General features: G+C 36.8%; 2 protein-coding genes across 2 annotated transcripts; one reads left to right on the top strand and one right to left on the bottom strand.

Annotated features, from left to right (window-relative positions):
- Positions 1-1,841: 1,841 nt before the first annotated feature.
- Positions 1,842-3,589, bottom strand: LOC113741597 (protein DMR6-LIKE OXYGENASE 2). The gene is made up of 3 exons (XM_027269159.2): positions 2,950-3,589; positions 2,474-2,831; positions 1,842-2,135 (listed from the first exon to the last, which is right to left on the bottom strand). Exons 1-3 carry the CDS (start codon positions 3,492-3,494, stop codon positions 1,911-1,913), a joined length of 1,128 nt encoding a protein of 375 aa, XP_027124960.1. The 5' UTR covers positions 3,495-3,589; the 3' UTR covers positions 1,842-1,910.
- A 4,796-nt stretch (positions 3,590-8,385) lies between these two features.
- Positions 8,386-19,570, top strand: LOC140005105 (ABC transporter G family member 35-like). The gene is made up of 22 exons (XM_072045329.1): positions 8,386-8,826; positions 10,661-10,870; positions 11,406-11,490; positions 11,585-11,744; positions 11,843-11,919; positions 12,032-12,085; positions 12,319-12,409; positions 13,128-13,429; positions 13,577-14,175; positions 14,283-14,443; positions 14,851-14,960; positions 15,113-15,266; positions 15,355-15,740; positions 15,851-16,183; positions 16,280-16,570; positions 16,697-16,780; positions 16,858-16,991; positions 17,075-17,302; positions 17,414-17,585; positions 17,816-17,938; positions 18,933-19,085; positions 19,179-19,570. Exons 1-22 carry the CDS (start codon positions 8,408-8,410, stop codon positions 19,449-19,451), a joined length of 4,599 nt encoding a protein of 1,532 aa, XP_071901430.1. The 5' UTR covers positions 8,386-8,407; the 3' UTR covers positions 19,452-19,570.
- Positions 19,571-26,644: the final 7,074 nt, after the last annotated feature.

The raw sequence follows: 26,644 nt of genomic DNA, 5'->3' as shown, positions 1-26,644 counted from the left end.
ATATTTTTTTCCTAAAAAAATAATAATGACTTGGTGATTGTATTTGTGTTAAAAGTGAAAACTTGACTACTTTAGTTGTATTTGTTCCATCATCTTGCATTGTATTCAAATAACTTTCATTTGATTATTTTTATGAATTTCAATCATGAAATTATAATGGATAATAACTTGGTGATATGTTGATATTTTAGTATTTGATTATTTGCTAAAATTTGACTATAATAAAATTATATGATAAATTTCTATTAAACCCAAGAAGACACCCACAGAGGGAGTGGGGCGGGGTGTGGGAATTAGTGGGCAGCGAGGGGTTGGGGAGGAGTGGTCATTCCTACCATACCATGCAAATTTGTGTTGATTTTGGCAAAACCAAAACAATTTGGCCTTCTACTCGGAACTAGATAGGGATGTCAACAGATTAGATTTGGATCCGGATTCGACTGATAAATTTTTTCGAGTTTGGGTTGAATATTAACTCCGATACCTAAATCCGGATTCGAACCCGTTACTCTAACAAAAAAGCAGGCCGGATATAGAATATAGGATTTCGATCCGTATTCGATTCGGATCCGAACAATATAAATAATTAGAAAATATAAATATTTTTAAATACATTCTTTTACCAAATTAACAATTTAGTAACAATTTTATAGATTGATTTGTGGTTAGTTTTGGATTGATTATTATGAATTATTTGTGATTTAGCTATGTAATTTGATTTGTTTAAGTTTGAAAATTGAATTTGTGATTGGTTTTAGATTTAATTTTGAAATATTTAAATTTGGTCCTTTCCGATTCGGACCCATTGGACTCAGTGCCGGAACTCTAAGATCAAGACTTGTCTAGTATACGGATTGGGTCCGGATCAACTACACAAAAACGGATTCGGGTCCAAAAATTTTCAATTCCAACTCGAACCCGATCCGTTGACACCCTTGTAGAGCATGAAGAATTAGAACCCCCATGTCCCCTCCTAATTTCTTTTTTCTCTTATTTCAAATATATTTTTCTTAGATTCCGTTTGACATATTATTAATAAAACTTTTCTAAATGTTGAACGCAGTAGTGCTCTAGCAAGCGACCATTCCGCACGCCCAAGCGATGGCAATGGCATCCGTATAATCAAATGGCGAAGAAAAGCTTTATGCTCAAAACTGCAAGATTTATAGTCCAACGAAAGAATCCAACAAACACTTGAAGTCCTGGTTGCTTTTTGAAAGAAAAAAAGAAAAACGATCAATTTGCCATCTCATTCCCAACTCCGCTGATAAAGTCGCCCTAAATATTAGTATTTGAACTTTTTACCAAAACGTTGCAATTTCTTGGACAAGTAAAACACGTGGTCCAGAGCCTCCTCTGCTCAGTATTCGATTGGGCAATGCGCACTAAATTGATTGCAGCAGTAGTAGCAGTTGTTTGTTTTTAATATTGAGACTGTGGTGTGAGTACTTATGCTTCTAAATATTGGGACGTCAAATTAATCGAGACTTGTGTGATGATTTTTCACGCTCAATATTTTTCTTATCATTGGGAAATATATTTTCCTTTTGGGTGGGTGTTTGAGAATGTTGGGATTGTTTTGGCACGCCCAATCGACAATCAATCTCGTTGACATAGAGAGCAATCAGACCGGCAAATTGTAAATTAGAGAGATGTCCATAGTTAGATTCTTCTCGTTCGTAGTTAAAGTTGATATCGCTTTAGCTTCCCCCAGACAGGAGAACTAACTCAATAGTAGTTTACAAGAATATTTAGGTTCTTCTCAACTTAGCTTTCCCTTGACAAGAGAACTACTAGCTTAATAGTAGTTCAAAAGAATGTTTTGAAATGCACTGTTTGGGTGACAAAAAAAAAAAAAGGCATGGAATTAGCAAATTAGAAGCTTATGAATATACATTGCTGATAAGTTACTATTTCCTTGCATGGCTTTGAAGGCGGACAGCAAAATGAAAGAAAAGTGTCAGTATAAGAGTAGCTATAAATTGCCAACAAATTGAAATTTTTTGTTCCTTGTGATGTTTATCACATTTGAGGATGACTGAAGGATACGGAAAGACCATGGACATGCGTTCTTGATCAGCACCTCTGAATATTGGCCTTCCCATGACATGCTTGTATGGTCCCTTGCCGCTTGCCTGAGAGAGAGAAAGAAAGGGTTGCCAAAGAAATATATATTTTACTCCTTTTAAATGTTTCATTAAACTATCAAGGGCATAATTTATCCCCGTGATCCATACTGAAGAAGAGCAGGCCACGATAGGTATGAAAAGAATCGGTGAAAGGAGAGAGCTAATTATAGAATCCTCTTGGAAATGTTACCAGGCGTAATTACAAAGAGCTAGTCACTATGGTCTATGGGAACAAAATTAGCAGGTGAATGAAGCTTTAGTGATTTTGAGACTTGAACCAATCGGCATTTCCAATCAATATTGGAGAAGAAAAGAGAGGGGGTTGGGGGGGGGGGGTTGATTACCTGTAATTGATCTCCGGTGGTGATTATTATGGTACCCTGATCTGGGCAAAAAGAGGCCCAACCTTTCTTGGAATAGACGTGGAATTCTTCAGCTCCATCGCAAATGTGCAAACATATTGCATGAGGGAATTCAGATCCTCTAACCAGCATCCTGATAACATCATATCTCAGTACTGAATTCACAGACTGATCTCCATTTATAATGTGGCCATTATGCTTGTGGAGGTAACAGATTGGACCAAATTCTGGATCCTGTTTTACATTTTCCCTGGTTATAGTTGATGTGTTCTGCTCCAGAAATTCCAAAGCTGTGACGGCCACGTTCTCAATGGCTAACGCAAGCTTTTGCATCCTTTCACTGTTAGTTTAAATCACGTTTGATCAGCATTTTCCGTGATAAAATTGCATGATCACTAACTTCATGCAATAAGAAACTGTTGCAATATCTGTCAGTAATAATTTACAGCAAAATTTACCTGAAATTTGAATATCCAGCTGGCCAGATTCCCTCCATATCCATCTTCAAGCTTTCATCTTGTGACCAAACAAATTCTTCAGTAACAGCTTTCTCCTCTTCCCCATGAAACTCTTCGAACCCATATGGCTTCTCCAGCGATCTCGTCACCAACTTCCTTTTCTCTTGTGATATCCCGAAAATTCCAGCCCCAGCAGCCAAAACAGATTTGATCAGCCCCTCAGGAACTCCATGGTTGACAACCTCAAAACATCCAATTCGAGCAACAGAATCGACAAACTTGGTGACCGAATCATTTTCAGTGGAGTTTAAAGACCGAAAATCAAGCTTTGGCGGGTTTTGAACGGATTTCTGTTGAGGAAAAACGCGATCAGGAAGAACGAGGTCAGGAACTTTGAGGGAATTTTCCAAGAATTCAGACAAAGCATCTTCATTGTTGAAGGAAGATCGCCGGCCAGAGGCAACTGGAGAAGGTGGCGGTGCACGGAAATCAATAATGGTATTGTCCGGCAGTGATTCCGGTGTACTCATTAGAGCCTTCTTCATTACTTTTTCTTCTGTTAGTTTGGCTCTCTGGCCTTATTCCTCCCGTGGGTACACTAGGGTGCTCAAGTCATTCTTAGACTGACTTTTGCTGGTAGTAAAAGCAAAAGAAAAGAAAGCAGAGGAAGCAGCAATGATGGGAATGTTTGGAGGGTCAGGTGCATGGGGGAAGAATCAGTATGTTTTTTTCACTTTTTCTTTTGTTTGCTTTTTTCATGATGTATGGCATGGCCTTTGCTTTACAGATCTTGCTCCCTTTTTTACTCAACCTTCATAATAATTATGAAATTTGCCAATACTATCATTTGATGCTTGCTTGCTGGCCAGCTTCGCATGAGATGGGGATATGGTGGTGGGTATGTTGATTACAGGCTCCTTGATAATTCTCTGTTGTGCTTGTGCACATCATTTTCTCAAGCAGGTAACCTTATGATTTTGCTCTAATCAAATCCCATGAACAGGATTATATAGTATACCCCCCTTTCTTCACTTGTGTGTGTGGATGATGGTGTCTAGGCCACCTTGCTCAAACTCTCATTCTATAATCGCTTTAAGGTTTAAATTGTTGTTGAAGATGAACAGTTATCCAGAGTTTGTGGTCTCTCTCTTTGATGCACAAATTTGAATTAATTGGATGAATTTTTGTAATCTGGGCTGATGTTATTCTTGTCATGGTCTTGTTATTTTTGCACACCATCTAGACACTGCAGACTCCATTTCTATTTAAATTTTGCCCTTTTTCATTTAGAAAAAAATATGCGCAACGGATCTTCTGTCCCACATCCTGTGCCACTCTCTGTCCCACTTTTTATTATATTGCTATTTCTCATTCATAAACATCATGTTTTAATTCTTTTTTTGCTTCCTTAAGATCCAATAACTATTATTGAGTAATACACAAAATTTAACATACTCAAAAAATCAAAATGCATAAAAATGAGATTTTTTATGAATTTTCTGCTGTATTTTTTAATTTTCTATTATATATTACTTTTTTGAAGCTGTTATATTTATTTTTTACTGAATTAATAGTTATTGGATCTTAAGGAAGCAAAAAAGAATTAAAACATGATGTTTATGAATGAGAAATAGTAATATAATAAAAAGTGGGACAGAGAATGGCACAGGATGTGGGACAGAAGATCTGTTGCGAAAAACATGTCATGTTTCCTGTTTTTGCTAGTTTCAAATTCTCTGTCCAAAGAAACACTACTGCCTCGCTTGGTTTAAATCAAAGTTGCAAGTCCACAAAACCTCATTAAGGCCTATCTTAGTTGGGCTATTGGAGCTTTGTTGATTGGGCCTTGTTTCAGCATCCGCTTGGACTTCTCTCTAGGACTCTCTTAGTTTTTCTTTTCCAAAGTTTTACTGGGGTTAAAGCGCCATTCATTCTTATCCTTTATTGCGTTTGACCCCACCTCTTCTGTTCTTAGACCGAAAATTAATGTGTTAAGGGTAAATCATCTATCCATCTAATCTAATATATATAGGATTAATCTTTCTTACACTGTATACACTGTTAGCAGTATTGAATAAATGACAACTATATAAAATTTAAATTTAAAATTCATCTTTTACACACATGTTATGAATCAAACGGTGATAGTGTATACACTTTCGGTGTATATAATATTTACATATATATATATATATATATATATATATATATATAATATAACCACAACTCTTTCTAAGTTCCCATTGGATTTAGATTTAGGCACTCCTTTAATAACAACTCATTCTTATATAGTATAAAATATATATATATATATATATATATATAATAAATATGCTATTGTAATCTACTGCCTAAATATAATGCAAGTATTACAAATTAGGAAGTACAACAGTTTGATCACCAAGGAATAAAACACACCATTAGCGAGAGAGACGGGTCAATTTCACTATCGTCACTTGTTCAACGTATGGTATAGACTAGCCTGTGCTAGGCACAGCATTAGCGAGATTGCTCAATTTTACCATCTACTTTTGTAAAACGTATAGTATAGACTAGCAGGCTTAGCCTGTGGTAAGCACACCTATTAGCGAGAGAGACGGGTCAATTTCGCTATCTTTCTCTTGTTCAACGTATGGTATAGACATTGGCATCCAACCAAAACTGGACCTCACCCGCTCAAAATGTAATTCCCCAATGGCAATAGCATATTTCTTAAAGCATTGTAGAATACCGGACAGTGAATTAGTCACAAATTACCCGACCCCAGAAACTAGTGAAAAAGAAGACAAAATGTACAAATCAGACTTTTTTTTGGCTGATAATAGAGTAGGGTAAAATTTATGACTCTACCGAGTAAAGAATTGCGCACCATGAAATGAAAAAAATGTAGAATAGATCTCAATCATGAAGACAAATGTTCCGAGGCTTCTTGTTTTAGTAACACAACATGACAAATACACGGCTGAACTTTTGTACTAATATTTACCAGCTTCTTTGGAGGAGATGTTGGAAAATACAAAACTTAAAGACTGTCAGATGACCAATTCACACACACAGTCAAGTACATGCTACATAGAACATCTTTTGAATGGAGAGGAAGAGTGGATACATGGAAAATGTCACCAAGTTTTTAATCAACATTTCATCACAACAAGAAGATAGCATAAATTGCAACTCTAAAACCTGACTTATGCAATGAGAACATATATATAATGAATAGCTCTAATGAGCAGTGGCAGAGTCAGGACCTAGATGTAATTGTAGAGGGATCAAATTACGATAGCACAATAATTAAGATATTCCGTGAAGGTCAACATCAAAATGAGCCCTTATATGCATGGAACCTTGTATGTATGCTCTGGAATGACGACAGTTGCCATTGTATTTGTACCCTACAAGAAGGCCAGCACAGCAGTGTTTGTAGCAACTTTTAATTCACCTTTCAATCTTTTCTCAGGGTTCTCCATCACAAAATCAGAAAGTTTTCACTCAGGTCAAATATATTTTGATTCCTTGATGTTAATAAGTTTAGAGGATTCGCAAGGTCGATATATATATATATGGTACCTTCTGGATTCGTCAAGTGGCATGGATTGTCTATATCTCGACTAATCGCATCACACTACGGTGATTGACGATGTCGGGGTGAAAGCTAAAGTCGACGGGATTCCCTTTGATCCAAGAATCAAAGACTAGCACAAATAATCACTTGGTTTTCTTCGCTTTGACATGTACTCTTTACTTTTGCTGTTACAAATTTACAAAAATTTACAATCACGAGCCTTCCAGTTTCTTCCACCAACTGAATCTTCATCTGAGTTTCCAGAAAATTCTTAAAATTGCTGATTCATATCATTTGTTTTTGTAGCTATGAGACAGAAGGGTAGTGGCTGTTGCCTGATATAAAAATTTCAGAAAGCATGTATAGTTTGCCGCATTGGCTGTCTATATAACTCGCTAAAACACGAATTTACGCGTAATGTCTTGTATTACTATTCATAGTGCTACACGAACACTATAGACAAGGGAATAAATTAAGAAGAATGAGGCGTGGCTTGAGTTTCAAATGATTTCTGTTGAAATGGTCACCATTGTCTACCCATCATCCCTAGGATCATTTCCCTTCCTAACTACAGTAATTTACATGCATATAGTTTTCTCGCAAGTACAAGAGGTTACTTAGGAAAAGAACATGAGGATGTAGATAAACAAAAGTGACAAGACGACCTTGGTTGAAACCTTCAGCCAACTTATCAAAATAGTAATGACAAACAATCTGATGAACAAGTAATCAAAGGAAAGCAGGGAACGAGAGGCATCTTTTAGTTACATCTGAAATTAATAGTATCAGACAACATTTTCCGTTGTAAGAAAAAGTATATATGCAAGACATGTTGTAGGACCTGTTCAAATCTCCTATGATTTTCTAATCCCATTTTGGATAATATTTTTTTTTTGTGTTCTTGTTTTCTTTTATCTTTATATATTAAATTTTTTAATAGCTGAAAAAGTAAAAATCTATAATGTTCCCAAACTAATTTGAACTGATTTTAATTTTGCTTCATAATTATCTTTCATAGTCGACAAAATCTATAGCAAACTAGAAAAACCTTATACTACTAATTTATGCAACTATATGTATTATGTCACGTATAATTGGACGGGCACAATTTAGATTTTTTGAGTGAAATCTTTGTAACCTCATTTCCCCCCCCCCCCCCCCCCCCCCTTTTTTTTTTATCAGTATATCCAATTGGAAAACCTATGGCTAAGCTAGTTGGCGCAAATACTCATCCTGTTGCCTGCAATGCCTAGGCCAACTGGCCGAGTACCTAAAAACATTAATGAGAGTTGATTAAGAACACCGACTTCTAAACAATTACAATGGGGAGTCCAAATGCTAGAGGTATGATGTGGTATGTTCTGCAAGCTATGCATAATCTTCCCCTAATTGAAGAGTCACTAATGAATTTTTACTTTTTAGTAAATTTGATATTCTCGATCCCCACAGCAGATGATACTTCCTTCTCCCGAACAAACGTTTAGTTGGACTTCGTTTATCCAGCATTTTTACAGCAATTCATTGATAGCCGGTTTTAAAGGTGCCGACTTATTGTCCTTCACTTAGACCACCACTTGTCTACTTCTTTTTGGAAGAATCTCCTAGGACTGTAGAATTTAAGACCTAATATGTATTCCTCAGAAAATGCCAACGATGAAAATTACACTGTATCGTATGTATGCTTCATGCTAAACTTCATAATCTTCTAGAAGGATGCCATTTCCATCCATTGCTGTCCCATTTCCTTGGCTTATATATGACCACAATCTCTCCTTGGCTTAATTTCCTTGGCTTATAGGCTCCAGAAATAAATTGAACCCTCCATTAATATTTCAAGAAACGGAGAGGAGAATTCAGCGTCATTAATCGTTGTTTGATCAGTCAGGAAGGAGGAAAATGGAGGAGGAGAAAGATCGAGGTGCGGCGGGAGAATTAAGAAGGGGACTGAGTCGCAATGCAAGCGTAAACAGGAGCAGCAAAAGAAGAATGAGCAGCAGGCGAGGTTGGAACGTGGCGGAGGATGTTTTTGGAAGCGCCAGGATGCGTACCAGTAGTAATGCTTTGGAGGATGAGGAATCCCTAAAATGGGCTGCTTTAGAAAAGTTACCAACTTATAATCGACTGCGGACGACTGTTTTGAAATCTTTCATCGAAAATGAGAATGACGACGAGCTGGGCAAGAAGTCAGTGCTCCAAGAAGTTGATGTCCGAAAGCTTGACACCAATCAACGCCAAGAATTCATTGACAGGCTCTTTAAAGTTGCTGAGGAAGATAATGGCAAGTTCTTGGAAAAGCTCAGAAACCGGCTCGACAGGTAAGTTGTATTATTATTATTATTATTATTATTATTATTATTATGATCATCATCATCAGGACTAGTGTATATAAGTTCATATTCTATGTGTATGTAAATAATAAAAGAATTAATCTTTATACACTTTATGTGTATGTATGTATTAATATTATGGCAACTAATTTTAATTTGAATTTAAAATACATTCAATCATGATAGATTGATAGTATATACACTGACGGTGCAAATAAGATTAACGCATGATAAAAATCATATTCATTCATAAACATTATTTACATAAAATTTGGTTTTACACTTAGAAAATCAAATTGTTAGAGAATTTTATGCAATTAAAAGGACACATATGTGGTTGCTTGTTAGTTACCTACAATTGTAATTTTCATAAAATTATAAGGGTAAAAATAGTGATTCAAAAGATGACAAAAATAGTAACACAACCTCAAGCATTATACGGTAAGATAAGATTATTATTACTGTCATTATTTAATTTTTTAAGTTTTGTTGACTATCCTTGTTTTTATATCGTGTGGCCGCCCCTTGCTTTTCACTGTAGAAGTTATCTCTCTCTTAACTTCGAACTCTTCGTTCTTTTAGCCTTTGACTCAACAAAGTAAGTTGCATGACAAAAGTGGGAAGAATTACGAAGTTCAAGGTTTACTCATTGATTTGTTTAATTAGTTTTGAATTTACGAAGATTCACTTACTTTTCTTATCATTTCACAGAAAACAGTGCACCTAATTTCCAGTTTAATTTCACTAAGAAAACATTAACGAGATCATTGAAGTAAACAAAACAGAGAAGAAAAGAGCTCGCAATCGAATATAGAGTGTAGGCAGTTGCATGCTCAATTAAGATTAGTACCCCTCCTTCTATAGCTTGCGTATATTAGAATGAGTATAAAGTATTCTTCAGTGTTCCGCTCCATTTCTCTTCAAAAAATTTTTTTTTTGAGAAGTAAAATTGATAACGATCCTCTATATCATCCGCAAAGAGAATTTGAACCCCTTAAAAGCATATGTCAAATTTCCCTTGCAGGTCCCAAATTTCAAACACTTGCCAGAGTAACAAAACGATTGAAAAAAAGGGAGAAACGACCAAAAGCCAATTAGTGATGATCGGCAAAAGAATAAATAAATGAAGAATCGCTTGTCATTCCAAAAAAAAAAAAAAATGTTTTTCTTCCACAAGGGTACAAATGTGTATTCTTTATCAATGAACCCATCGGTTGAGGACATACATAGTCTACCGTCTTTGTTTCGCATGTGTTCTTTTGTTTAGTTAACAGGGATCTTAACGATATTAGTAACAGGATTAGCGCTTATGCGTTAGATATTATTCAAGATGGGGAATTTTGGATTCCTCGGTGCTAGTATGCACTGGTTGTAAAGTTCTTTCAACTTTTTACTTGAAACTGTAAAGGGTTTAAATATCTATAAAATCACATATTGTTTCGAAAAAAAAAACCCATCGGTTGATCTCAAAATCAACCTCAGCTTCAAATAGTTTACTTATTTATTTGTTTGTTTTGTGTTTTAATATTTTTTAGCACTCTATTCACTATGTACAGTTTGCAATGAGAAATATTACCCTTCTATTGCACGTAAAATATATCTTTTTAACTACTAATTCACTGCCACATCCTCCAAAGGTACGAACACAGAAAAAGTATAAAATTTAGTTGACATATAATCTAAAATTAATATTCAGGACTACCGACTCCAGTGTAGTGTTCTTTCGGGTTTCAACATTAGTTTTTCCGCGCATAAACGTAGATTTCAGGCGATTAGCACTAGATTAGATTGATGGATTGATGATTTTCTCATATTAATGCAGAGTTGGGATTATTCTTCCCACGGTGGAAGTTAGGTTCGACCAGTTAACCGTTGGAGCCGAATGTTACGTCGGGGACAGAGCTCTTCCTACGTTGCCAAATGTCGCCAGAAATATTGCGGAGTCGGCTTTCAGTTGTCTTGGCTTCCGACTGGCCGAGAGAGCCAAAATCAATATACTAAAAGACGTCTCCGGCATTATAAAACCTTCCAGGCAAGTCTATTGGTCAAATTTCTTGCCAAATACTTACAAATATGTGCTGATATAAAACCTTACGCTGTACTACAAATATTTTTTATCCGTGTTTTGTTGCCATGCCCAACTATGCACAAAGGTCAATATCTTTTTTATTTTTTTCCTATACTTCACTCAAAACAAAAAAAAAATTACACAGGCTCCAATATTCTGATGTTGATATTTTGGATAAGGAAGGTGTAGAAATATAAGATAGAATAATAATTGTTAGTGCGTATTTATACGAGAGGATATGTTAGATATGATTTAGGTATATTAACGAATTCTTACTTGGATCCGATTACATAAGTATGCCTGATCTATGCTCTAAAAGCTTGCAATATTCTAAAAGGTGTAAGAAGTTATGCAAAGAGGTGGGGGAAAAGGTTATGCAAAGAAAACATCCATGCCCAATAAAGAAAAGAAAATTGAAAAAAAAAAGAGAGAAACACATTCGTTTCTTGACTAATGCAATGTTGCTAATTATGATTGTCATGAATTACCTGCATAACAGGATGACCCTTCTATTAGGACCACCATCTTCTGGGAAAACAACGCTCTTATTGGCTCTAGCAGGAAGATTAGACCCTCGTTTGAAGGTAAGGATGATTTCAATCATTATTAATCACACAAGCGGATCGCCTTCACAGACAGAAACAGAAAAAATCATACATGTGATCGAACCTGGAACAGGTGAAAGGATACATATCTTACAACGGCCATGACCTGAAAGAATTTGTGCCGCAAAAGACAGCGGCATACATTAGCCAAAATGATGTCCACATTGCAGAAATGACAGTGAAAGAAACACTCGACTTCTCTGCAAGATGCCAAGGGGTTGGATCCCGATACGGTACTAAAATCAATTGTCATTTGTTCATTCTTGTAGATATTGAACTCCCACCATTATTCCCTTGTACAAGTTTGATAATAATATACGAATATGGATAGAACTTTTGACTGAGCTTGAAAGGAGGGAAAGGGACGCTGGCATTCGCCCTGAGGCTGAAGTTGATCTTTTCTTGAAGGTAGATTTTTGTGTAGCGTCCAATTTGATGCCACTCAGTGTTGTTTCATATCAACTCGATCAGCGCCTGTCATGATACTATTTGACTTGTCCTTTTTCATATACATATTTAGGCAACAGCTGTGGAAGGTGCCGAAAGCAGTCTCATTACCGACTACACTCTCAGAGTATGAATTGACCACCTGCGATCACTTCAATCCAACGAACATTAGAACACTGCAAGTGATGTCAACAAATTTCGAGATTAATAAGCAATAAAAAGAATGAGTAGAATATCTCAAAAATCCTAGTCAGGAATCATTATGACACTCCCCAAGTAAACAACATTTTGATGAGAAGTGGCAATTGCGCTGAATTTAACATTTTTTGGTTAATTTTTCTGGCGAAATTCCATTTGCAGATATTGGGACTAGACATTTGCCGGGATACTATTATTGGGGATGAAATGCAGCGAGGGATCTCCGGGGGTCAAAAAAAGCGAGTCACAACAGGTTATTCCCTTATCCTAATTAAATTGTGTATTCTTTTTGTCCTAATATTTAAACAAAAATGGGTTTAGAATAAAAGAAAAAGGTTATAGCTAGTACTAAAAGCAACAAGTGCTCCAAGGCTTATCCTATGTCTCCCCTTGGTTCTAAATTAGACAATGTATGTACTATATCAAACTACCAAATTTTAACCCTAAATTCTCATATTCTGTGGATGCATGCATGACAGACTAGCCATACGTACATCAGCAAAAAGATAGTGAAACGTATATGCTAACTTGTGCATATCCAACAAAAAAAAAAAAAAAAAACACAAGCAACTATAACTCCTTCAATATCTGAGACCTAGTGTCCATGCTCTTGTGAGGGTAAAAAAAAAAAATTAATACATGGTTAATGTCATTATAGGAACCTAGGTTTTTTCTTGCAAGAAGGGAAGTTTCTCTGATACCTGGAACTAAGGAGAAAAAAAAATCATTCGTAAGATTTGAAAATGGTTTTTTGGACGTTGTAAAGGCAAAATAATGAACGGCACTCGCACAGATTTCTCGTTTGTTTAATGACTTGACATAATACTAAGCAGTAAACAGCATCATTTCTCTTTGTGTTAGTTTCGACGTTTCTGGTTTCGGGAACTGGCATGATTAGAACTTAGGAGCTACTTATTAAGATTTTCCTAAGCTATAGAAATGGCCTTAAGACATGATCTTATGTAAAACAGGAGAAATGATTGTTGGACCAACCAAGACACTGTTTATGGATGAAATATCAACAGGCCTTGACAGCTCTACAACATTTCAAATAGTCAAGTGCGTGCAACAGATTGTGCACTCGACAGAGGCTACCGTGCTAATGTCCCTCCTGCAGCCTGCTCCCGAGACTTATGACCTCTTTGATGATATCATCCTTTTGTCAGAAGGCAAAATTGTATATCAGGGTCCAAGAGTGCACGTTCTTGAATTCTTTGAGAGCTGTGGTTTCAGGTGTCCAGAGAGAAAGGGAACTGCTGATTTCCTGCAGGAGGTAATTACACGTCCAGCCTTCAATATATGATAGCCATAGTTCGCTTAAATATTAAAATTCAGTCGACAATCAAGTTAGATTTGTAATAGCACGGCACATAATTATCATCTCAAACATGATGTTAATCTTTCACCTTGCTGCTAAAAGGTTACGTCAAGAAAAGACCAGGAGCAGTACTGGGCAGACCGAAGCAAGCCATATAGATATATATCTGTTGCCGAATTTGCAAATATGTTCAAACGTCTCCATGTTGGTCAGCTTCTAGAGAACGAGCTCTCAGTCCCTTACGACAAGGCACGGAGTCACAAAGCAGCTCTAGTGTTCAAAAAGTACTCGGTCTCTAAAAAAGAGCTTCTAAAAGCAAATTTTGACAAGGAGTGGATGCTAATCAAGAGAAACTCTTTTTTATACATTTTCAAGACTTTCCAACACACCATTGTATCACTCATCGCATCAACGGTGTTCCTAAGGACTAAAATGCACACCAGAAATGAAGCCGATGGCGCAGTTTACGTTGGAGTATTGGGGTTTAGCTTGGTTGCCAATATGTTTAATGGTATTGCTGAACTTGCACTTACCATGAAGCGACTTCCGGTCTTTTACAAGCAAAGGGATCTTCTTTTCCATCCGCCGTGGGCCTTTACCTTACCATCTTTCCTGCTGGCATTACCAATATCCTCGTTAGAGTCTCTTGTGTGGACGGTTGTAACGTACAACGTCGCTGGATTAGCCCCTGAAGCCAGCAGGTAAACTTTAAACTCTTAAAGAGTGAATCCAGGGTAGAAGGTTTATAATCCAAAAAAAAAAAGTTGATACTCCAAATTTACCTTCTATCGTACCTCTCCATTTCTAGGTTCTTCAAGCAACTATTGCTAGTATTTCTGATCCAGCAGATGGCAGCCGGATTATTTAGGTTTATTGCGGCAATCTGTAGAACAATGACAATTGCAAATACTGGAGGAAGTCTAGCTCTTCTCTTTGTCACTCTCTTGAGTGGTTTTGTTCTTCCTAAAGGTTAGTAGATAACCTAAAAATGGGCAATAATACAATCATGAATATCAAAAGTATGCATCTTTAGGATGGTGTGCACCTTGAACACAGTAAGAAAAGACTAAAAGATAAAAAAAAATTTGCATTACTAAAAGAGTATTTACATGTGTCCCATGTACTTTTAGATTTTAGCTTCTTTCAACATAGTGAGAATAATTTAGAAATGAACTATTAAACTTCCAATTTTCACATAAAATTGGATTTAAAGGGTGATATATCCCTACTTACAGCAAATGCATTTTCTGCAGCACAGTGAATATATAATGCAATGAAACATACATGATACAGCTACAGTGACTAGCAATATTAGTTATCCTGTAACATTGTTCACAAAATGTATCAAACTTCATGTGTGTGTTGCTTTGTGACAGATAAAATTCCTGATTGGTGGGGTTGGGGATACTGGGTTTCACCTCTAACGTATGGTTTCAATGCCATCACCGTCAATGAAATGTTTGCTCCAAGGTGGATGAACAAATTGGTATGCCTGCTAATATCATCCTCCCTAGTTTTAAGTTCTCATCCCAGGCAAGGTCCAGCAACAGAAAAAACACACTTTTGAAACAAAACATACTACACACAGAAAAACAAAACAAATAATTGACATAACAGGTTATGCTTATCTCCTTACAGGCTTCTGATAATCAAACAAGTTTAGGAGTGGAAATACTGAAGAACTTCGGTGTCTCCGCCCAAAGATCTTGGTATTGGATTGGTACAGCAGCCCTACTGGGCTTTATAGTACTTTTGAACATCCTTTACACATTTGCCCTCACGTACCTTAACCGTGAGTATTCTAACAAACTCTTTTCAGTTTAATTAGGATCTGCTTTCACTGTGGCAATTTGATTTTTGTTGTCTATTCAACACAATAGCTCTTGGAAAGCCGGAAGCTATAATTTCCAAAGAGCAGGCAAGGGAGATGGAAGATAATCAAGAAGATCTGAAGGAAGAAACAAGACTTAAAGTGAACAAGTCAAAGAAAGGTTTACTCACAAGCTCAATTCTTATCTGCTCATTACAAAAAAATTACAGTAAACATGGAAAGGAACACCATGCTTATATACAGCGTACAATTCTTTTAGGAGAAATAGCAATCCAGCCAGTGAGCACGCACTCCACTAGCACTTTAATCAGTAGAAAGGAAGATACACGTCTTGAGGCTACAAGTGGTTTTGCTCCTAAGAGAGGAATGGTTCTGCCATTCACCCCACTCACCATGACCTTTGACAGCGTGAATTATTTCGTGGACATGCCCCGTGTAAGTTTTAAAACCCAATCTATGCAACTTAACACAGCAGTTTGTACGCTTAACTGGAAACGAGTGCTTTGAATCTCTTTGTTAACGTCAAACTTGTTCCACTTTAACAGGAAATGAGAGAACAAGGAGTCACAGAGGAGAAGCTCCAATTACTTAGTAGCGTAACTGGCGTATTTCGGCCATGTGTTTTAACTGCACTAATGGGAGTCAGCGGAGCAGGAAAGACTACCCTGATGGATGTTTTAGCTGGACGGAAAACAGGTGGTTACATCGAAGGCGACATAAGAATATCCGGATTCCCAAAGATACAAGAAACATTTGCTAGAGTTTCAGGTTACTGTGAACAAACTGATATCCACTCACCTCAATTAACTGTCCGTGAATCTCTGATTTTTTCGGCTTTCCTTCGGCTCCCCCGAGAAGTCAGCAAGGAGGAAAAGATGGTCAGAGGCAGTGCTATCAATCAATATAAGTGAAATTACACAAATGTAGCTTTAGAAATATTTACTTAACATCTGTGTGCTTTATGCTTTTCCCAGATTTTTGTGGATGAAGTGATGGGCCTGGTTGAACTAGAGAACCTAAAAGATGCCATTGTGGGGCTTCCAGGAGTTAGTGGTTTGTCTACAGAGCAGAGAAAGAGACTGACTATAGCAGTTGAGCTTGTTGCCAATCCCTCCATCATATTTATGGATGAACCCACTTCTGGCCTTGATGCAAGAGCAGCAGCCATTGTTATGAGGACAGTGAGAAATACAGTCGACACGGGGAGAACAGTTGTATGCACAATTCATCAGCCTAGCATAGACATTTTTGAAGCTTTTGATGAGGTAGATTGTGTCTCCAGGACTAAGTTTTCCCCTTCTCCAGTTTATGTTTATACCTCCTTTAAATGATGTTGCTGCTCCCTGCTCTTTCTGTCTCTCTCACGTCTCTTATTCTAATTAATTCAATAGCTACTTTTGATGAAAAGAGGAGGCGAAGTGATTTATGCAGGACCAATAGGACGGCATTCCCAGAAAATGATAGAATACTTTGAGGTACTTGATGTTCCTAAACCTTTTCTTATTAAGAGTTTACAGAATTACAAAAACAAAGACTAATCCAACCACTGCAGGCAATTCCTGGAGTGCAAAAGATTACAGAGAAGTACAATCCAGCAACATGGATGCTAAATGTTAGCTCAGTTGCCACCGAAGTTAGGCATGGAATTGATTTTGCTGAGATATACAAATCCTCAGTATTGTATGCGTAAGTAAACTGGACAAAAATTCCATTCTGAATTAGGATTGGAAATTACGGGACAGCACCTAACAAGTTATAACTATAAACAGACAAAATAAGGCTCTAGTGAAAGAGTTGAGCGTACCACCTCAAGGTGCAAATGACCTCTATTTCCCTACACAATATTGTCAATCCACGTGGAGTCAATTCAAATCCTGCCTGTGGAAGCAACAGATAACTTACTGGAGAAGTCCCGATTATAACCTTGTCAGAATCGTCTTCAGTTTAGCTGCTGCACTCATTCTTGGAACAATTTTTTGGAGAGTTGGAAGTAAAAGGTCTATTTCTAAGGAGTAATGGAAAGCCAATTTTTGCAGTCAAGCTATAATTAGAATTAAGGATAAAGAATTATGCACTAAATCCTTCTCTTTATGTTTTGCATACACCAGGGAGAGCAATGCTGATCTTCTGACCATCATTGGGGCAATGTTCATTGCTGTACTTTTTATTGGGATCAATAATTGTTCGACTGTGCAACCAGTTGTTGCCATCGAAAGAACTGTTGTTTATCGGGAAAGAGCTGCTGGGATGTACTCAGCCATACCATATGCCATGGCACAAGTGAGGCTCATTTCATTTCAAACTTCTATCCAACAAGTTACATTACCTATACTATTGAGCCAAGTGTACGCTACTTTCAACTTGTTTAATGCTCAAGTTGAAGAAGAGAATGTTATGAAGCTTATTAAGCTCTGCCACAAAAATCAGTCTAGTTCACAGAATATACAGTCCTCTCTACCTTGTTATACAAAACTTGTCAATTTACTGAACAGTTTTTTCATTTGAAACAGGTTATTGCAGAGATACCATACATATTTTTGCAAACTTCCTACTATTCACTTATAGTGTATGCCATGGTGGGCTTCGAATGGACAGCAGCAAAATTTTTCTGGTTCTACTTAGGCATGGCCACGGTTCCAGAACCAACGGTTCTGGTTCCAGAACCGCCGGTTCTGGTTCTTCAAAGAGGTAGAACCAGAACCGCACCATATAAGATGGTTCTGGTTCTGGTTCCAGAACCGGCGGTTCTGGTTCTTCAAAAAGGTAGAACCAGAACCGCATAGTTCTGATTTCGATTCCTTATGGTTCTGGTTCTGGTTCTGGTTCCGGTTCCGGTTCCGTATGGTTATATACAATTTTATTTAATTTCTTATCCTTACCAATTTTAATACGAATATAACAATATATTTAAAATTTTAAATAAAATGTAAAAAAATAAATACAAAATAAATATCATATTTTAATTTTATTATTATTCTACAAAGTACGAAATAATAAATAGATAATAGATGAAGAAATTGAGAGTAGTTTAGAGATGGAAGAGAGAAGATTGATTTTGGTGTAGTAGAAAATAAAATTTCAAGTCTTATTTATAGGACAAAATGAAATTAAAAATTTGGAACGTTGTATTGTAACGTTCCAAATTTGTAAAGTTGTATTGAAAATTTGGACAAAATTACAACGTTGAATTGTAACGTTGTAAACTTGTAATTCACCCTAACCCCCAATTTGTCAAATTTAGCAGGCAGCCACCTTTCTTGTTTTTTTTCTATCCTTTGCTTTGTTTCTTTCTTCCGTTGAGAGCCTGAGGACCTTTGTGCAAGTCAGGAGGAGCCCCCGAGAGCAAAAATTGAGAGCAAAAATTGTGGTGGCATCATGATGACCTTGGTCATCATGATGCCTCTACTTTTATTATTTTTTATATTAATTATTTTTAAATTTTTTAACGGTTCTGGAACCGGCGGTTCTGGTTCTGGTTCTATTTTTTAGAGAACCAGAACCGGAACCTTTATCCAAGGTTCTACTACGGTTCTGGTTCCACGGTTCTGGTTCCGGTTCTGGTCCGGTTCCAAACGGTTCGGTTCCGGTCCGGTTCCCGGTTCCAAGTGGAACCATGGCCATGCCTAGTTCTACTTTGTGACCTTCTTCTCTTTTCTCTACTTCACATATTACGGAATGATGACAGTTTCCATCTCACCAAACCACCAAGTGGCATCAATAATTGCAGCAGCATTCTACGGAATTTTCAATATCTTCGCTGGATTCTACATCCCCAGACCAGTAAGCTAGTTAATTTTCACTAAGGTCTTATAGTTGTCTTTCGAAAATGCTTCGTCAACAAATGGTGGATTTATTCTTAGTTTATAATGACAGAAAATTCCCAAATGGTGGATATGGTACTACTGGATTTGCCCTGTGTCATGGACACTCTACGGACTAATCTTATCACAATATGGTGATGTAGAGGATACAATCAGAGTCCCCGGAATGTCTCCTGATCCAAAAATCAAAGATTATATCAGGGATCACTTCGGATACGAATCAGACTTCATGGGACCAGCGGCAGCAGTTTTGATCGGTTTCTGTGTTTTGTTTGCATTTGTGTACGCTTTCTGCATTAAGACACTGAACTTCCAGAATAGATAGGATAGCAAATATGTTCTCTAGGTGAATAGAATGCGATAAGAATTTCATGCATTAATTAAAGATCCAAGTAATAAGGATTCAACTAACATAAACCATTTTTATGAATTGTTGTTTCTAAATTTGGAGATTTGTACACCAAAATCGTGAAGAGGTTGTAAGATCTTATTCACCCTTACATGATATCTTCTCAAAGCAACTGTTGGGCTTAGAAATACCGGACCCCGGCAGCATTGCATTTCGTTTGGGAGACAAAATGCGCGTTGTGCCAATCAACTAATTAGGGATGTCATTTGATCTATAATTCTTACCGCAGCGCCAAAGCTGAAAGCGCTGATGCATAAATAGTTCAAGAACAACACAAAACTCAATTAGGGGCAAAAGAGAGAATCATTTGCCAAGATCCTTTTTTTAGCATTGAGCAACTATTGAAAGCTCTACAGTAGAGGTAGTAGAAACCTCATACTTGTATCCACCAAAACTAGTTTTGAGAAAGCAAAACACAGTGAACTCTGAACAAAAAACAGAAAAATAACACGAAGGAAAGCATCTATGGTCTATTCTCCACTCAAGAACATGATGCCCAAATTCAGCAGAAACTGGTTTCAGTGAAAGGCCAAAAGAGGGGAGGGCGGGGGGGCGGGGAAAGAAACAAAGAAGAACAAAAATACTAGAAAGAAACGCCCACGCCCTGATTGGAATATGTACCTTGTTAGTTTTTTTTCCTGTTCTATAAAAGCTTCCACCTCCCAAAAGAAGAGCACGTTGTGCATTGGGCTCAAGGCAGGGAGATCCCAAAGAAGAAAGGAGAATGGGGCAGGGTGCGCTCCTTGAAATGTCTTGTGGGCTTCGGGAATGCGGATCGGTGCGGTCTAAAGAGAAGAATTAGAATGACTTTTTCCTTCGATCTCTTCTCTCTTTCTCCCAAGTCCACGCATCTAAGGGCCGCATCGGTGGACAGATTATGGACTTGCAGCTTACTGGATTTGGGCTTCCGGCCACATCGGTTAATAGATTTTTCCTGTTTCCCTTTCAGTTTTACATTCAATAAATGAATTTTTTTTTGATGAAAATGTATTTTGTAATATATATACATATATTTTTTTTGGTTTAATGGAGATTCCAATCTTTACCAGGAGAATAGGTAAAGGAGAGGGATTGATAAACAAATCAAAAACCTCATTGTTGTCTAATTAATATCTCTACAGTTGAATTAAGGAGTTATTTGATAAAAAAAAAAATCATGAATTACAATCAGTATCACTATGATTAACTAGTTAATAATACTGAGGTTTTGCTAAAACCTATAAAGTGTTTGGTAACTAAAATGTAGGTTTCAGTTTTACATTTTTGTTCCATTTCCTCGTCATTTTTCTTACATGTTTTTCTAGCAGTCATCTTTTTCTTCTAATCCTTTTTAGTTTTTTTTTTTAAAAATTAAAATTGTAAATTCACGGACATATAAACATTAATTCCTCACTAAGAAGTGGCTAATCATAAAATCCAGAGACCGATGAACTTATATCCCGATCAGCCATAACTAAATTATAAGCATCACTATAATTAATTGAAAATCCACTCTCTCGTATAATACAAAAAAAATCCACTTACCAAACACCCCCTGAGTTTTTGGACATGCAGTAGAATTTACAAACAAGCATCATCTTGAACTATTATGTGTGACATCATCTTGAGTTAGCATTATGTTTGACAATTATCGAGTCTAAAATGTAATTGTTATCACCCACTCTATCTTTTCAATTCACAACCATACATAAGTGTACGACATTTGATTTAACCTCGTCAAATACCAAATCGCATTAGACGATTAGATCATGTTGAATTTAATTCTCAATAAAAGTAAAAGAACAAGACAGTCGAGACCTAGTCACAAATAATTGAAACTACCATGTAAATCTCATTGATGATCCATAGGACCATTAATGACAAATTACACGCATAAATAAATAACAGCGACCCTCTTACATTTGACGGCTCCCCCAATAATGAAATAACAGCACCGATCCATCCTAATTCAGATTGGGTGCGATGGGTGAAAGTCCGGTCACCAGCCATAGGAGCCAAAAAAAATTTGTTTTCTGCTTGCTGGTAGTATATATTTATTTACCTATTATGAGGCTAGAAAGTCAATAGATCTCAACAACCTGATATCGAAAGCCGATTTCAAAATTTCCAACAAATTTGACCTTCTGTGCTGATCCTTTTTTTTTTTTGGCGACCAGCACGCCCTTCCTTCTTGATGGAGTCCACGAGTGGGGCTGCATGTTTTGGACTCACCTCGTGGCAGAGGACCGGAGTACCAATCATTCTAGGTATCTATAAAGCCATGGCCAAGAAATTTTCTGATCAAGAGTAGATGATAAACTATCTTTTTCCCGATTAATGATATTGTTTTGATTGAAGTTGTGACAGGGTTTGAATCATTTTCGTCATCAATATTGTAAAACTTTTTATGCAAGAGTATAGGGTTAATTTTTTATACATTATTATTTTGTTATACTAGCAGACTTACTTACATATGCACGTCACTTAATCTAAATTTAGATTTCAGATTTAAAATTTACTGTTTGTACATGTGCATAAATTCACATCCATCAGAGTAAAAAAAAAAAAAATTCTACACTGACAGCATGTAAAAAATTAATCCAACATGTAAATGGGAGATATGTTGTGAATCACTTCAGGACCAGCAGGATTATATATTTTGTTTACATTGAATCGCAGCTATTCTCTTTTATCCAATGAAAAAGATCAATGGTCGATCCTTAAAACGAGGGGGAAAAAATCAAAGTGATGAATGTGAGGGATAAATTCCATTGATAAATGATGAATTTAGAAAATTAAGAAGGCGACAGAGGGCAAATAGAAGATGCAACATGCCTGTCGAGTCTTGCCCAAATCCTAATCCTTGATGCCTTAACTGCTACATCATAATTTACTTGTAAAAACTATACGCAATGGTGACTCAAGAATGACAAAGGATTGGTTCCAAAAAAAAAAAGGAATGACAAGGGATTCCAATAGCTAGACTGGTGGGTCACCTAGTTGGAGAAAATTAATTTTGCAACAATTTTCAATTTCATTCCTCAATCATCTATCGTTTAAGATAGAAAAAAGAGATACCCAAATGGAATTCATTGGCATGGGGCCAAGTTACCCTTTTCTATAGGAGGAGGAGGAGGAGGAGGAGGAGGAGGAGTAAAGGATTCAAAGAAAGAAGTGGAGTTTGAATATAAAGTGCATGCTCACGTACATACGCAATTATCAAAGCATGAGATAGAGCTGATTTAGTTGATCCATTTTCGTACCTCAGAAATTTGTACAAGACCAATGGGACCTATCTATTAACTTCTTTATGCAATACTTCAACGAGGACGACCCCAGGAGGTAAAAGGCCGTGGACCTTGTTTACCAAAGTGGCTTGGGCGTCAAAAAGGAACAAATTTCATACCTACTCGGGAACAACAAAAACAGCAACATTTAGTAGACAGATGATTATGAAAGGGATTTACTGTTAAAGTGTCGTTCCATTTCTGAAAGTAACGGGGCTAAAAAGGGATGGATGGATTAGGTGATCGAACCACGGTCCTATGTATCCCCTCTTCTTTTTTTCCCTTAAAAAAAAATTATAGGTTCTGTGGTTTTTTTCATGCTTGGAAGATGTTGCAAACAACATGCACGCACCGGCAATGGTCAGAGTACGTACTAGTAGGTTAAAAGAATACAAAATACACTACTTTTCTGCATGTAGAGATGCCCATGCATGCATGATAATTAGGTTAACTGTTTACCATGTTTTTTTTTTTTTTTTTACTGCAGATCACATATTACAATCGATTTTGGCACACTAGCTAATTAATTAGCTTCAGGAATAATTCCACAAAATTGAGGCCCCATAGAAATGGTCTTGATCTCCACACGCAATAAGAATGTTCAGAGATCGAAAGGAAAAAAGTTGACCAATAATCACTAGTGTTGTATGGATATCGATCTCTTTGGTAATGGAGAAATTACAAGAGTCTTTAAAGCTTTTGCTGGGTCGACTCCTTGACATACATTATGTCCTTGATTACGAGATCAAGCTTTAAAATTCAAAGTTAAGCCATTGATTGATTGTTTATGATGAACTCAGGCACAGGCTAAACTTATCAAAGTCTACTAGCTTCCTGTGGGAACGCTCAAGAGATGCTGAGAATTTATTAGTCCCTAATTCAAAATGCTAAACAGGACGGACACGAAATTCTATTCTACTAGGCCTAAACCCTCACTCAAACACGACTTCAAGTTCCTGCAGGTGTCCCTAATGTGAAATCGATCTTAAACTGTTTTTCACAGCATTGAACTTAAACTACGTACTGAGATTGGATAAGCACCATAAGTACTAGACACTTCATTAGTAGTACTGCATGTTAAAAATATTTGCTTTCAAGAAATTAAGTAGAAGATTACGACACAATATATGTTTGAAACGGAAGCCACCCCACAGCATGCTATGCATTATTGATGGTAGTGAAAGAAGGGGCTAGCTAACTTAATATTAGGTTCTTTCTTTCCAAGTAGTGTTAGTTAATTATCCATGCAATCTTGAAGTACGTACATATGGCATAAATGTCCACTGCCCCCGAATGCTACGTATACCTACTAGAAGGCATCTTTCACTGTCAGGGAAAGCTGCTCAATTCTTCCCTAACACTGGTCTAAAAGCAGTAATACTATATTTGCATCTCCTGTATGCTTAGATATATATACTAGTAATTGTGTTGTGTGCGTGGTCGTATACAGCCAGCTTTTGTATAATCCTTTCCTTGTCTTTTACTATATTTTACTATTTCAAGATTCCACATGGAATAATAATATCCCGTGGACCGGTAAAACCAATGGAAGAGAATTAAACACGGAAAATCCTTTAATCCCTGCTTGCTCTCGCTCATGTATGTACATCATGTAGTGTACATAATTAGGCAGCAGGATACGATCTTGGTACATATATAGGTGGTGTGTGTGAAATGATTCTGCAAAAGTTTGACACAAAGGGGCCAAGTCGATCATTATGTTTTCTGGTTGTGGTGGCATTGAAATCAAAGGTTTGGCACTCTTTGTCAATATGATAATGTACAAGCAGTCGACTCTATTGGTCTGTTAGCAACTTCTTCCTTGAATTGTTTAGTTGTCCATAAATAATACTAACATTCATGTGATAATTAGCGTAAAAACGGATTGCTGTATGTTTCCATTGTTACGACGCTATCATCAATTTACAGATGTAATAAGTTTATTCCGTGAGTGACTGAAGACCAAGCATGAATGGAAGATACCCTTCAATTACTTGGCTGTGGTTCCCCATGAAAACAACACCAAATGAGAAGAAAAGTGCAGCAAAAATTTTTTTCTTTTTCCATCAACTTTTTCATGACCGCAGAGCATGCAATACAAAAAAGTCAATTTGCGACATAAAAAAAACAAGTAACGCAAGTTTTTGTTGGTGATTAAAAGTTCTTCCAAATTCAATTGATCTACATGCCATATTTACCAAATGATTTTGTTTTTTTTTTTGCCTAAGCTATGAACAGGCAAAATATGTATTATAGGAGAAGGTTGTGATCATGGGAGTACGTACGAAGTAGAATCCCAACAACCCAACATTTTGTTGGCACCAACCCATTGAATAGAAGTCGTTAATAAGTACTACAGTATATTCTTTGGCTATTGGCACCAATCCTGGGGCCTAAGTAACTACACTGCTCCAAAGAAATCCTTGGTTGGTTAATTTGGGAGGAGGAACCGATCCCAGCCGCTACGATCGTCGGTCAAAAAGAACGCATAAGTAGTGCTGTGCTCTTCTTCTGGAGAAATTAATTGAAAAAATATATATATATATGTTTCATTGGCAATATTTTTTTGTTGGCTATTTGCACAAATGAGAAAAGAACATACATATAGCTACGTTGCCCACCAACAGGATGGAAGGTTGTGGGGAGGGTAGCATAGAGATAGAGTTCGGCCCCCGCCGACTACCTGGACTTTCCTTCTCAACAACCTTCAATTTGAACTTTCACTCCTACTTCTGCGACACCAACCTTAGCAGTAAAACACCATCGCGAACAAGTCTCGAGATTCAGTCGCCGTGGAAAAAGATCACAGCATCAACAACTGACCACGTTCAAAACCTTCTTCATTCATTAGACCAAGTTTTACGTGACAGATGCTTCATGAGAATATTTGTGCGTGACAAAAGGAAGAACGTACTACTAGCTAGACCTTTAAATTAATTCAGCGTTTAATACTTTGATTTTTTTTTGGTTTCTCTCTAAAATTGTACAGATGTCTTTGCACGTACGAGGTGCTATATAATTGATTGGATGCACACTTTCTTGTGTTTGAAGGTTTGCGTAGTAAGTTGGATCTAGAGCAAGCAGTGAATCAAAGAAAGTTAACCCGTCTTCACCATCCAATCAGAAAAGTCATGCTACCTATCCACGTTCATTTGAACCCATCCCATTCATTAATAATTAATTGCGAGCCGATATCTTTAATTGATACTCTTGCAAGTTAACAATAATAATTCTTGGACTTTTTTATCTATCCATAGGCATAGGAATATGTTACTTTGGCCCCTAAGAAAAATATTGTATTGATTAAGTGCGTGCCCACTATGAAATACTCTACAAATAAAACTTGCAAGGAAACCTGTGAATTAAAAATGGTGCTCTTCAAACATGACATAATTACAAGACTACAGCATTTCTTTCTCCCGCCTAGATTAGATTAGAACCTTTTTCTTTTTGTTGGAGCTACAGTATCATTGTCTAATTAGTTATAATTTACATTCAAACATGCATGCAATAAATTAGAATATGTCCAATCGCCCATAATATAGTACTAGTAGTTAGATAAAAGCAAGACATTTTCCAGGAACACGGGACGAAGACTCCTGTCAACCCGCGTGTTAATTTGGGTCGAAATGGAATTGTAGCACAAAATTTTTTTTTTAGGGAGAATTGTAATTTTGATCCCCAATCTATAGTGTATGCGCGGAATTATCCCCAATCTATTTTAAAAATTAATTTTGATCCCCAATCTATTCAATTTTGCGCTAAAGTGGACAATTGACAGAATCTCTTTAATTACAATCGGAACTAAGTCATGTGAGATCACGTGCCGGCACCTAAAACCTT

Source organism: Coffea arabica, chromosome 4c (genome assembly GCF_036785885.1).
Source record: "Coffea arabica cultivar ET-39 chromosome 4c, Coffea Arabica ET-39 HiFi, whole genome shotgun sequence".
NCBI lineage: Eukaryota > Viridiplantae > Streptophyta > Magnoliopsida > Gentianales > Rubiaceae > Coffea > Coffea arabica.
Note: the sequence above shows the minus strand (reverse complement) of the source record. Positions and strands in the feature narration are given on the sequence as shown.

Bases quoted from the DNA above. Each gene is read 5' to 3' on its own strand.
- LOC113741597 (XM_027269159.2), bottom strand. From the start codon at position 3,494: ATGAAGAAGGCTCTAATGAGTACACCGGAATCACTGCCGGACAATACC. The intron at 2,832-2,949 runs GTAAATTTTGCT...TTAAACTAACAG, and splicing joins GCTGGATATTCAAATTTCAG to TGAAAGGATGCAAAAGCTTG. The intron at 2,136-2,473 runs GTAATCAACCCC...TCTCTCTCTCAG, and splicing joins CCACCGGAGATCAATTACAG to GCAAGCGGCAAGGGACCATA.
- LOC140005105 (XM_072045329.1), top strand. From the start codon at position 8,408: ATGGAGGAGGAGAAAGATCGAGGTGCGGCGGGAGAATTAAGAAGGGGA. The intron at 15,741-15,850 runs GTAAGTTTTAAA...CCACTTTAACAG, and splicing joins ATTTCGTGGACATGCCCCGT to GAAATGAGAGAACAAGGAGT. The intron at 16,781-16,857 runs GTACTTGATGTT...CAACCACTGCAG, and splicing joins AAATGATAGAATACTTTGAG to GCAATTCCTGGAGTGCAAAA.